The 12,720-nt window shown below is 40.9% G+C and overlaps 1 protein-coding gene across 1 annotated transcript in view; it reads left to right on the top strand.

Annotated features, from left to right (window-relative positions):
* The first annotated feature begins 8,239 nt into the window (after positions 1–8,239).
* LOC118098213 (potassium/sodium hyperpolarization-activated cyclic nucleotide-gated channel 1) overlaps positions 8,240–12,720 on the top strand; it is a 68,244-nt gene continuing 63,763 nt past the window's right edge. The window contains exon 1 of the mRNA XM_035141834.2: positions 8,240–8,902. Coding sequence (XP_034997725.1) covers positions 8,547–8,902 — 356 coding nt within the window. The 5' untranslated portion in view covers positions 8,240–8,546. The remainder of the gene's footprint in view (positions 8,903–12,720) is intronic.

Below are 12,720 nucleotides of genomic sequence, written 5' to 3'. Positions count from 1 at the left end.
GTGGTGTGAGGTCTGTGTGTGTGCGCACAGTTTGACGAGCCTTTAAGAAAACCACGTAAATAATTCAACCTGTAATAGGCCTCAATTATTAGCCCTCCAAGCTCATCGTGATCAGGTGTTGGGTCACATTGTTGTCGTGCTGCGGGGGTGGTGTCCACGTTAGGCAGGAACTAACTGTGGCTGTGTCTCAATTCTATAATGCATGATACTTATGACACCATCGTGCTGTAAACACATCTTCATGGTTTACTGTTTGAACGGAGAGATCAATGTGAAGCCACCTTAGCAAACCACTGACAATCAAATGTTACACAGAGCAAGAAAAGGGATTAGAAAATAAATTCTATTTAATTTGTATGTTATATTTATTCATAAAGAGTTTAAATTAAGTTGTTTTTGCAGCTATAGGCAACTCTTTCATTTCCTTCTTGTGTTGCCGCTGTGGAACAATAGTCACTAGTCATACTAGCTTTCTTCCCAGAACATTTACTTGTGGTTATATTAACGTATAATATATAATATTTATATTTAATTATGCACTTATATATATACAGTAAAAACAGAAAATCCAAGCAACACAGTGTATTTTTTTTAATTTACCCTAAAATAACGGCTTCAAAATCATTTTGATTGTACATAAATTTACAACAGGCATCTCTGCCATTGGGGCACCTCTCCCTTAATCGCCTGCTATTGCACAATGTAACTCTGATTTACTGTGCAGGCACACGTTGCTGCTTCTGTCACACACCAACAACCAGAGGCAGAGTCGGCAGCGAGAGAATAGAAAGAAACCATCTCGCCATTCCCATATCACGGCAGAGCCAGGGCAGAAAGAGAAGAGGACGTTGTTGAAGGAATCAAAAGAAAATGACCAAACCGAAACCAAAGAAACCGTACAAGAGTGAATATGGGACCAGCTTTTACTTGTTGCTAAAAGAGGCAAAATGATGAAGGACAGATATTGACCTGGTCTTGTTGCTGTTAGAATATTAAGTGATAAGAAGTTTAGGATTCAATTCTAATGATTAATTGATTAGTTTATCCACGGAAAATGTTATTTTAACAATTTAGATGATTGAGGAGGTTTCTAAGCAACATTCACTGATTTCAGCATCTGCACTCATACGTTGATTTTTATGGTTGTTGAAAGGAAACTGAATATACTATAAAACTAGTCATAATGATAAAAATAATAATTTGTGTTTTCAGACATCCAAAAGATCAAATGATTAATCCATTATTGAAGAAATAATTATCAAAATAATCAACAATGAAAATAATCGTTAGTTGCAACCCACAATACATCTACTGAATGGACCAGTACAGGTCAGGCCCCTGCCACAGTAGAACCATGCCTCTAAGAAACTGACAGGACTGTTACAAAAAACATTTCTTCCTTACGTTGCGTTTTTAAGCATCGGAATTCGCGGATATGAGCTTAAAGGTTAAGTGCAGCTGCAGCCTCATAGCTGATAATCTGCAGAGGTTAAACAAGAGCTCAGCTGTGTGGATCTAATTATGATATGGTAATGCCAACCGTCACATTAACCCCACTAACATGTCACCGCTCCACTGATTTGATTGAGGCGTTAAGTCCCACCCCTCTGTCCCGTTGCAACACGCAGTGCATGGGGATATGCTCTTCAAGTGTTTTCTTCTAACTTTTACTTTGAAAAATAAATGTTTTTTATGCTGTAATAGGATCCCAACAATCAAGTAGTAGGAATTCTTCTGTACAAACTCATAGCTCAGTGCTAGAGCGACACTATGGGATGCCGTGCCTTTGTCTATCCAGAAATTGGGTATCTCATTTAGATGGTTCATGATGCTATACCCCATCATTTTATGATAATCATCTTTCTGATTGAGCCTCCTAATGCTCTCATTCGCTCTGTCCCTCTGCTGATTAAGTCAACCTTGGTCTCGGCTGGTCACCGTCCAACGCCTCGGCATCATCCCTGAGGTTCATGATACTCTGATAGTCGCCGCTGGAGACGGACCAAAGCTCGCAATCCTATTACAACTCTACCATCTTCCCCAGCCCCAATCACGGTTTAGTTAAAGTAGTCAGTCATGGGACATGAGTCCAAAGAGGACAAGTGAATTAGTAGTCGTGTCTGGGCCGGGGAGGTGGAAGATTTGTGTTTTTAATTTGTGTCCTTTATTGAGCTCTGTGTCGCAGGCGTTTCAGAGATGATACAATAGGTGATTTACAAGACAGGGAATGTTTACATCCAAAATTTAGTATATGATGAATAAGATTAAACATCTAATCCAGTGGCTGGTGACAGAAAAGATTTATTCCATTTTCAGAAATAACGAAACGCCTTTTTCTTTACATTTTGTGACTTTAAGATTTACTCTACATGCTTCCTTAAAATGATTGTAACCAGGAATATTGTCTCTGTGAATGAGAAACTATACATTGAATGACTTGCAGAAAATGAAAAGGGGGGGGGGAGCATTGTAACACAATGCTTCCATCCTTTAGCTGATGCTATTTTTGGCATAAGAAATGGCTGGCAGTGCGGGAGTATGTAATGTTTCATGTCCAGATGAGGTATTGACTGTAAGCAGAGATGACTGGATGTAATCTTAGAGACACAATGCAATATCAGCAGAGCCAATGAGACCGTCAGAAGAATCAGGAACTCATTATTTTACCCAACAGAATGGAGCAGGACATTGGGGCTGAATATTCTTTTCTGGATATTCTGTATTACAGTATATTGTGAGGCCGGATTAGGACCCAGCAGCTTAAACCTGATTCAACATACAGTTTATTCAAGTGTTTGATGTAAATATGCAAAATGTGTGAGATTAGAAATCACAGGCATTCACTGAACATGATGAAAAATGTGGAATGAAATGTATATTAAAAAAGATCAGCTTTGTGATTGAGGGCATCACACCGTGTGGTTACTTGTTCAGGGCTGATCCTGAAGTATCGGATGCACTGACCACATGTGGGACCAATGCAGAGAATTGGCCAAATCAAAAACAAGGTTTACCATTTCCTTCTGTGACGCACGTCCTCTATCCTGTACGTATGTTCTTGTTGTATTTATCCCTGACATGTGATTGGGACATCTGGGATTTGCACTTTGTTCAATATCAGTATTACTTTAAGCCATAAATCTTATGCAACATTTTTTTTTTTCTATCTCAGTACCCCCCCTCCCTGCCCTATTAACTGTGTAATTGAAGTTACACAAGCCTTGTGTAGGGGAAACAGTTGGCATGCCAGCTAATCCAACTCAACACAAACCCAGATGAGGGAGAAAAAACACACACACACACACACACACACACACACACACACACACACACACACACACACAAAAAGGCAAGGAATGTCTGTTTTAATTAGAATAACATTTGGATCATTACATAATAATCCACTGCCAAACATGCAAAATATCCGAGCTAATGTCCTGCATGGTGATGTGCGCAGCCAGCTGCTGTTTTGTGCAGCCACGAAAAGACCGAGTGCACGCGTGGGTTCAGCGTGGGTATGTCAGGCCACAGTGTAGAAAGAGGCACAGCAGCTTTACTCACTGGTGCTCTCTGACTTCACAATTTAATCAGAATCCCACTTATTGCCAAGTAGGTACAAAGAATGTGCATGACAAACATGTTACGTAGAAAAAAATAGAGGGAAAGAAAAAAGGAAAGTATCGTTGTTGAAAGAGAAAAAATGCCAGAGCAATGACTAAAAAGCTATACAATGATTAAATATACTAAGAATAAGAATAAGTAATAATACATATATATATATACAGATAGATAGATAGATAGATAGAGCAACAAGATATCAGATAACACACTAAGCAAGATGTAAAGATATAAGATATAAGATCAAAACTATATAGAAATATGTAAAATATAAAGAATAAAAATATCAAAATAAATATCAAAAAAGAAAATAGAATATAAAATATGTATAATGTGAAAATATGTGTAATATATTATTGATATGGTTCACTAAACATTTATTTAGTCATGCAAGAATGTTAATGCTCAGCAATAACTCACAATAAAAGACAAAATAAAAATAAAGATAAAATAAAACAGACAAAAGTCTAAAATCCTTAAAAAGACCTGCAGCAGGGGATGGTTAGTAAAAGCACTAGTGGAGGAAGTACACACACATTTTACTGAAGTAAAAGTACAAATAAATAGACAAAAATAAAAGATTATATTCAGTTGGATTCATTTGTCATATAATTATAATATTTATAAAGAATGCTGCCGAAGATGCTGAAAACACTTGGAGTGGAAAGTACAGATATGTGCTGATAAATGTAGTGGAGTAAAAGTGAAAAGTACCTGAAAATAGATCTATTTAAGTGAAGTACAGATACAAGAATAATGTACTTAAGTACAGTAAGAAAAGTAAATATACTTCGTAAACGTTGCACTACCTCAATAGAAAAATACTATATTACAAGTCCTGTGTTTAAAATGAAGTTGTCATGACTCTGCCCTTGTCGTGAGCCTTTGAGGAGATTTTTTTTATTTTGTATCAAGCTGTTTGCACTTCCTGTTTTATTTTGTAGTTACCAGTGTTTCTCATTTCAGAGCTCTTCACTTCCTTCCTGAAAACCTTTGATTAGCTTCACACGTGTGAGGCCTCACCTGAGTGCTAAGTGTGTTTGTCTGTTCTGAACCAGCTTGTCTGTCAGTTTTCTGTCAGTGTTCCATCGTCTGAGTGTTAGTTTCTCGTGTGTTAACCCGTAAGTTAAATTAAAGACAGTTTATTGGAACTGTCAGCAGGTGGGTCCTCATGTGATCACTCTTGACATAAAAACTACTATCAGCAAATGCTTCTTTAAGTTTTACAAGTAAAAAGACTCATTAGAGAAATGTGATATTATTAATACTAATACATACAGGAGAAGCAGTTGTCATAGCAAAGTTCATTTTTATGACCTCTGCCAATGAGGTGAGGTTTTTGTCTGATGTTGTGTTGTTTGTTGGCAGGATTACACGACATTTTGCTTTGTTTTTCAACATTTCCGTCGTATCCTCAGAATAATTCATGGATCTTAATGGAAAAGAAAATCATGTCTGGGGACTGATATCTATCAGTGTGTGCAATTTGCTACAGACCCAAAATAAAAATATGGATCTAGTGAATTTAAATGTGGTTTCATAAATGGACTGTTGGGCTCTCGTGGAGCTATACGCTCTACTGAGTTCCATTCTAGTTTATATACTGCACTATTTCATCTATAACAATACAAAATGTTTATTCACTGAAGGTTTTGTAAAAAAAATTATACATACACATAATTTGAAAAGTTAAAAGTTATCAAATATATGCATCAAATGTAATTGTACTGTACTTCAGTATATTTACTTGAGTAAATGAAAGTAGTTACAATTCAGCACTGACCCATGGATACACATACTTAACTAATATAAATATAACAGACATGGATTAATATACTGTGTGTGTGTGTGTGTGTGTGTGTGTGTGTGTGTGTGTGTGTGTGTGTGTGTGTGTGTGAATAGATGGTCCAGTGGCTTGACATTTTAGTAATATACATTTATGCAGTATTTGCCTGACAGAAGGGGCAGAAGTGGATTTCCCTAAAGAATCCGTGGTGACTCCAGCTCTTTTACAAAATGCTCTGCCTGTTAGCAATGATGTCTGTGCTGTATGTCCAGAGCAGATGGGTTTTTGTGGCACTGCAACGAATCCACTGTGAAGCGGGCAGAGACTGGGGTATTCCTGCAGAGAAACAGCTCGGTGTGCTCGTATGACCTCCGCTCCTCTTCATCCAACGATGCAAGCTAGTTATTAAGATCTGATTGTTGGTTTGTAAGCGAGATTACATAGAAACGACAGAATGGATTACCATGAAACTTAGTGGTAGGCTGTGGTCAGGGAAGAAGTCGAATCAGAGGGTGGATTCAGGAATCTTTCTTCTTTTCTGGCTTCTTTTTTTGACATTTTCACTGTTTTCCCAATGAATAATTCATGGCTCTCTGTGAAAAGTCGGATATATTTAGAGAACTGATATCTTTAGATTTGGTGCAGCTTGATTGTATTGAAGGGGACTGTTGGTGGAGGTGGGCGCTCTTCTGAGTACCATTCTATATTTCATAATCAGATCATCTGCAAATTCATTGTTGATCAATAATTCGATCTATAAAAACCTTTAAAACAACAAACGCTCCAAAGCTATCCAATTTATACATATAAATATATAAAATAATAATATATAAAATAATATGTATACAACAATATAAAATATAATATATATATATATATATATATCCCCACTAACTTCAAACAAGCACCAGCCACAGTTTGCACAGGTAGGAGCTGTTTGCCGCCACTTTTTAAGTAAAGGTCAACTACATGAGGATTTATTTCACTCTAGAGAGAAATTGCAGTCTAGTTTTTTAAAGCAACATAGTGCACTTTCTTAAATTCAACTAGCTGGAAGGGTTCAGAAGTCTCTACACTCATATTACTCATAGGAGTGCTAAGTTGTTGATGTTGTAATCGCCAAGTCACCACTCAACAGCTTCTGGTGTTTTGTGCCGTCCTTCTGCTGCCGCTGTTCTCCATAATAAGTGTCCTCCTCCAACACTTCACTCCTCTGCTATTTTCTCCCAACTCAGTTTTTTTTTTTTATGTGTTTGTGAATCCTCCAAATTCACCTCCCTGTAAGATTTCCTCTCCTCTTTTTCTGGCTGGGTCTGTTTTCGGTCGCCATCCATCTTCATTTATTTTGGACTGGTGCCCCAAATAAGATGCTGGTTCCTCAAAACAACAATAAATCCCCTAATTTAATTATAAATGTCTGGCCAAACGTCGTAGGGGCTGCAGCCTGTGGTGTTACAGAGTAGTTGGTTATAATGCATTCTGCAAGACATTTGGCATCATCTAATCTCATCCATCAAGGAGGTCACGTTTCCAAAAGCTGCTGAATGGATTATTGCCAACCTCAGTGGAAGGATGTGAGTCGGGGAAGAACCCGGTAAACTTTGGTGTGGATGTGAATCAGGGGGCGGATCCAGGTATATTTGATATTTTTTAATTTACATTAAAAAAATTCCCATCATATTTAGTGAATGTTAGCGATTTTGTGCAGTTTGAATGAACTCACAGGGACTTTAGGGCCTTGGCGGAGGTATGCGCTCTACTGAGTGCTATTCTATAACTCTCTGGGTTAAAATGCACCCTTCAGATTTTATTTGTTATTATATCTCCTTGCAGTGCTGTAGCTGGATTACTGTCGATTCCAGAGCTATACCTGAGTTTGATCAGTGGCAGGGTTCGATCACATGTCAGCTCAGGTCGGTGTGAGTTGAATTGTCAGTGCTGATTGGCTCTCGCGACATTGTGTCACACCCATTTCTTGCCCGAGTTCAAATATATTTCAACCAGGTCGATAGAAGCGAATGATGCGATTCACGTGAATGTAGCCACACGACGTCACACTAACTTTTGGCCCGAGTTGAAGTATTTCAACTCAAGTGATTGTCGTGAATGGCGAAATAAGCGTAGCCTTGAGTGAGAGAAGAATTTCCATTGACTATGTAATCTCATCGAGTGAAAGGTTAGCATCGCGCTTGGTGTGAGAGTATAAAAGATAATGCAACAATGATGTATTTAACCCTAATTCTGAAAGTGGGCAGTAATGCTGTGGGATTATTCCGACTAAATGTAAACCACACAGCTCAATAAGTAATTTGCACAATTACTTAAATGATCATAATACCCTAAATATAATGTGTTTCATAACTACAGGTACACCCATTTACAAGCCCACATTTCTTTGTAACAGTTGCAATGCATCCAGCTTGCAACTATATAGTAAAATCACAATCTACATGTAGGATGGTATCTGCAACACCTTGAGAAGGTGCGATATCCTCAAGATGTTCCAACTTCTCTCACATGACCAGCGGAATCAACTCTAAGATCACACCGACGTTAACAATCTGTTTCACCGTGTTGTCTTCTATTATCACTCCTCTGCAGGAAGCTCAACCTGCTGCCAGGAAGCTGCACAAAAAAAGAAATAAAAAAGAAAACATGTCTCATTAACTTCATGTACCACTGGAACACATTTGCTCCCACAGTGTTGGCCCTCACCTGCCTTGTGTGAAAGTGATGACAGGGGAGAAGAGGGGGGACGGGGGGGGGCGCTATCATGAGCCACATTATGTAAATAAGGTGCAGGAGCATGTGCCAGTTAAACCGCAGTGCCGTGCGAAGTGAGACTATACAGGCGGAGAGAGGCTTTGGACGCCAGAAGCCGGGGCCGTCGGTAGATGGCGGTAACCCAAGAAACCTGATCCAGCGGGCTCTCGGGCACTCTGTCTCAGTTTGCAGCACTGAGCGGTGAAGGCACAGAGGAGCCGAGCACTTTTGAAGGACACAAAAAAACGGAGAGAAACCGGAGAGCTCGCGGCGCGTCCTCTCCAGTTTTTACGCGCAGCCCTCCCAAGCCGGAGCCGGAGACGTTCCGCCTGCCCTGCCTCGTCTCAAAAGCAGAAACAACGGGACAACTAAAGGCACCATGGAAGACAAATCCAATTCGTTCTCTAGCAACAAGGAGGAGAAGGCGGATGGGAATAATGTTTTTCAGAGGCAAGACTCCATACAGAAGAACAACACCGGCAGCCAGAACACGAAGGACCACGGCAACTCCGTGGGCTTCAAGGGGGAGCGCGAAGAGGCCATGGTGGGCTTTGACGATCTGGAGGGGGCGTCCAGGGCACACGGTTTCATGCAGCGGCAATTTGGGGCCATGATGCAGCCGGGAGTCAATAAGTTCTCCCTGCGTATGTTCGGCAGTCAGAAAGCGGTGGAGAAAGAGCAGGAGAGGGTCCAAACGGCCGGATACTGGATCATTCATCCATATAGCGATTTTAGGTAAGGGCTAGATAAAAAAAAGACCCCCCCTCCTCATCACCCCTTTTTATCCACCCCTCCCGTCACCCCTGGGGTCCATACACTCTCACACATACCGCTCTGTCATCGCCCCCTCCCCTCCCTCCAAAGCCCCTTACGCATAATCTATCTCCTGTATTTAGGCAATCAGGCTTCCGCAGGCTGAGGGCTCCGCTGTCAAAATGTGCGTGTGCGTCCGCGTGTGTGCGGTCCATTGCGGCATTTTTATTATAATAAGCGAGGAATGTGTTGAGGCTACAAAGGTGTGCGAGTCGGATGTCCTTGGAAAAAGCCCGGTGAATGTCAGTGGTTCGGAGGGAAGAGACGCGCACACCAGCCCAGGCGTCACACGCGCACACGAGCAGACACAGAGTCAGCTCCGTGTCTTCATTGCGACATATTCGACTCCCGTGTATCGGGGCGACAGTACCTGGACACAACGTGACAATGCCACTGCACCACCACGGCTTGTAAACATTTCATAGGCGGCGGTAAGACGCGGGGCCTGTGTGCCAGACAGAGAAGATGCACAGAATGCGGTAAAAAAAAAAAAGAGAATACCGTACAGGGGATGAATTTAAAGGGAAAATGGCCGTGTTTTGAATGCATTAGTTGAAACTGATCTTCGGGTCTGTTTGACAGCGCTGGTGCATGCATGAGTGGTGGGTTGTTTTCATTTTGTGCAGCTGCCCTGCTGGGGAAATGTGGTGGAATGTGTTTGTTTGGAGGGAGCAGCAGAAAGCATCATGCCACACTTGTTTCTCTGGCATCCCCCAAATGCCACAGGGACATTATCACAGTTTTTTTTAGTTTTTTTTTCTCTATTGGCCATGGCTGAATAAACCCACAGTGCATTGTCGCACTGAGAGAAGCTCAGATAATCCACATGAGAAGGTAGTGAAACCTGCTCGTCATCTGTGGCACAGTGACTGCGTTCAGATGGTAAACAAATGAGATCAGGTTCAGGCAGGACTGGTTGTCCACAAGCCGCATGTTTACAGTTCACCACTTAACCAATTAAGCATTAGTCTGTGCACCAGTGTCCCCTGGCACGGCACAGCATGGCTCAGCACGGCTCAGCACGGTGGTGACACTCACCCCCTCCAGTTCTCTCTGCTGTAGCAACGTGCCAGGGCACGTAGACAGAGCTGTCCGTGGTCCTGAACTTAGAGCAGGCCTTAAGCACTGAGTGTTCACCCTGCTGCTGATGGAGCCTGCATTAGGAGCATATGTGCCCTGAAAGTTGAATTGACTCTTTCACTGTGGCTTTATAACTGTGTAGCTCTCTGCAAAAGGATAAGTAGATCACGTTGATGTGTTTTAGTACAACACAATGTGCATATCGGCTCCAAACTGCATCAGAGTTCATGAGGCATTGTGTTTTGTTTCACCTTTGCACTAACCCCATATGACTACACACAAGAGTACTGCCTAACAGGGATATCCTGAGCTCCCCACACAGAAACACAGGCATATGCACATGCCCATGTGCACACACAGATGTACAATGATGGTGGGCACGGATTAGTAGCGCAACACAACAGTCAATGAGCTTAGCAGTCTCTGAAAACAATTATGTAAGGAGATTTGACCCCCGCTTCTGAAAGATGGCCAAGGGTAGGGCAGGAACGCTTCACTGATGATGCCTACCTTTTTTCAGTTATTAATGATTGTTTCAATCAATTGCAGTTATGTTTGAATTTGCTAAAAACTAAATAAAAAATATAAGCAGGGAAGGCAGGTGAGGCAGTAGATTCCTACAAGGGGTATGAAGGAGTTAAAAACGTGTTTTGTGTCCATGATTCTCAATCGGATCAAACTAAAACCGAACATTTACACAAAACATGAACAGGACAATCAGCATAAATAGAAACCTCAGTCACACAATCCAAGAACAAATCCATCAGTGAAGCGACCAACATCGCATCGTAAATCCATCCCATATCCATCCATGATCTTTAAAGGATCTTTTAAATATGATTAGTGTTCCACATAGTTTCATTTCTGCAGTTGTGGGGTTAAGGGTTAGGGGTTACCCTATTCTGATTATGACATATTGTTATTTTGCTTTAACATTTACCAATTGGTTTTTTGATCCACTTTCCTCTCAAATCATGTTTATTTTCTTATTTGAAACGAAAGAAGAGGAACATTTAGAGAGAAAGTGCAGGAAAAGGCTTCATACGAGGAAATGATTGCTGATGTCACTGTAGTGCACATACGTTCAGTACAGTATGTCTCAGAGCCTATTCTGACTGTGTTGAATCAGAGACAAATTGGGTCATCAATGGGGGTTCTGTCATATAATCTCTGCTCAAGGACTCTTTTATTCCTGCTGTATTAGAATACAAAGCTAAAAGAGGTAGGGGAACGCCCCCTTAGGTTCAGGTCTAATGACATTTTCGTAAGAGAAGCTCCTCGTCCTCTAGTGAAGACACAACCCTCATATATACCCTTGCATATCGTATAAGAGTCTGCATCCTGACTCCAAAGTGGTACTGCGAGGTTGTATCCTACTGCTCCGAGCTATCTGTCATGCTGGTGCATAGATGATGGAGGTGCAAGGGTCCACTTTGCTTGGCAGCTCTCCTTGCACTTTGGCATAAAAGTTAATCTGTTTCTCTGCTGTGGGGCTTGACTTAACAATATAATTATTTTTGGGGCTTTGTGTATCACTAGCAATCTTTGCATAATTAAATAAACACGTACTGCCCCGCATTCATTGCTGTACTGACCAAAAGGAGAAAATGAAACGCTGTTTCATTCTCTCACAGAAAAGTCTTGCGTAAGTGCTGTCCATGAATGACACCACTATCCACATGGGCTTTATATTGCTTTGTGGGAGTGTTTGAAACTTAATATCCAACATATTCTTCGTACACAGTGGCTGCTTAAAGATTAATGGCAAGTTAGTAATATTCATTATTCATAGATTTTTAGAGAGGCCTCGTGCACGGCCTCATACACCTCTGTTCATGCCAAGGAGAGGCCTTAGTGGCAGTCGAAAACACTCTTGTGATGTTGTTTCTCCCAAATAACAGAAAAGACACATGGGTTTGTTTCAGCCATCACATCTGCTCATAGGTGCAGTGACACGTTCTTGTCGTTTTGCTTGACATTGAAATTTGTCCCTGGTGCCTGTTATTAACTGTGCTGGAAACGGAGGGAAATTTATTCTCAGCAATCTCCCCAGAACCATTAATAATGACACATGTTTATGTCATAAATATGGTAAAATAACATTAATGCATATGATATCCTAAGACAGTTTCTGCAATAACTGCATGTGTAGATGTCCAAATCTAATAATACTTCTTTATTATCCCGATAAGAAATTCTTCTATTTAAAGTTTTTAGGATGAATTACAGCTAGTTTAATGCATTTCAGCATTTGCAAATAAATGTATTGATCTCGATATCTAGAGGGAAACATGTGGCAGATGTTTCTGTACCAATATGCACAGATACATTATCATTCCCGCTTGTGACCTCTGCAGCACAGTTCATACCCATTACGTTGCAGATTGGACCGGCTCGGGCTGTGCTGAGTAAGATCGTGTGGGGTTCCCTCAGCTGCTTGCAGGAGTAGTTGGGCATTGATTATGTTGTATTCGGAGGAAACGTACGAGAACAAAGCGGGCCGGCTTCATGTGCAGCAGGATTAGTACGATAGAGATTCCTCTGCCTGGTTTATTAATCCACCACTGGGCTGCCACGTTATCAGATTGTCACTATATTATTATGGCTATAATGATATAAGAAAATATGTATCTTTATCTACAAGTTTACATTTTGTTGGG

Source organism: Hippoglossus stenolepis, chromosome 18, assembly GCF_022539355.2.
Source record: "Hippoglossus stenolepis isolate QCI-W04-F060 chromosome 18, HSTE1.2, whole genome shotgun sequence".
Lineage (NCBI taxonomy): Eukaryota > Metazoa > Chordata > Actinopteri > Pleuronectiformes > Pleuronectidae > Hippoglossus > Hippoglossus stenolepis.
Note: the sequence above shows the minus strand (reverse complement) of the source record. Positions and strands in the feature narration are given on the sequence as shown.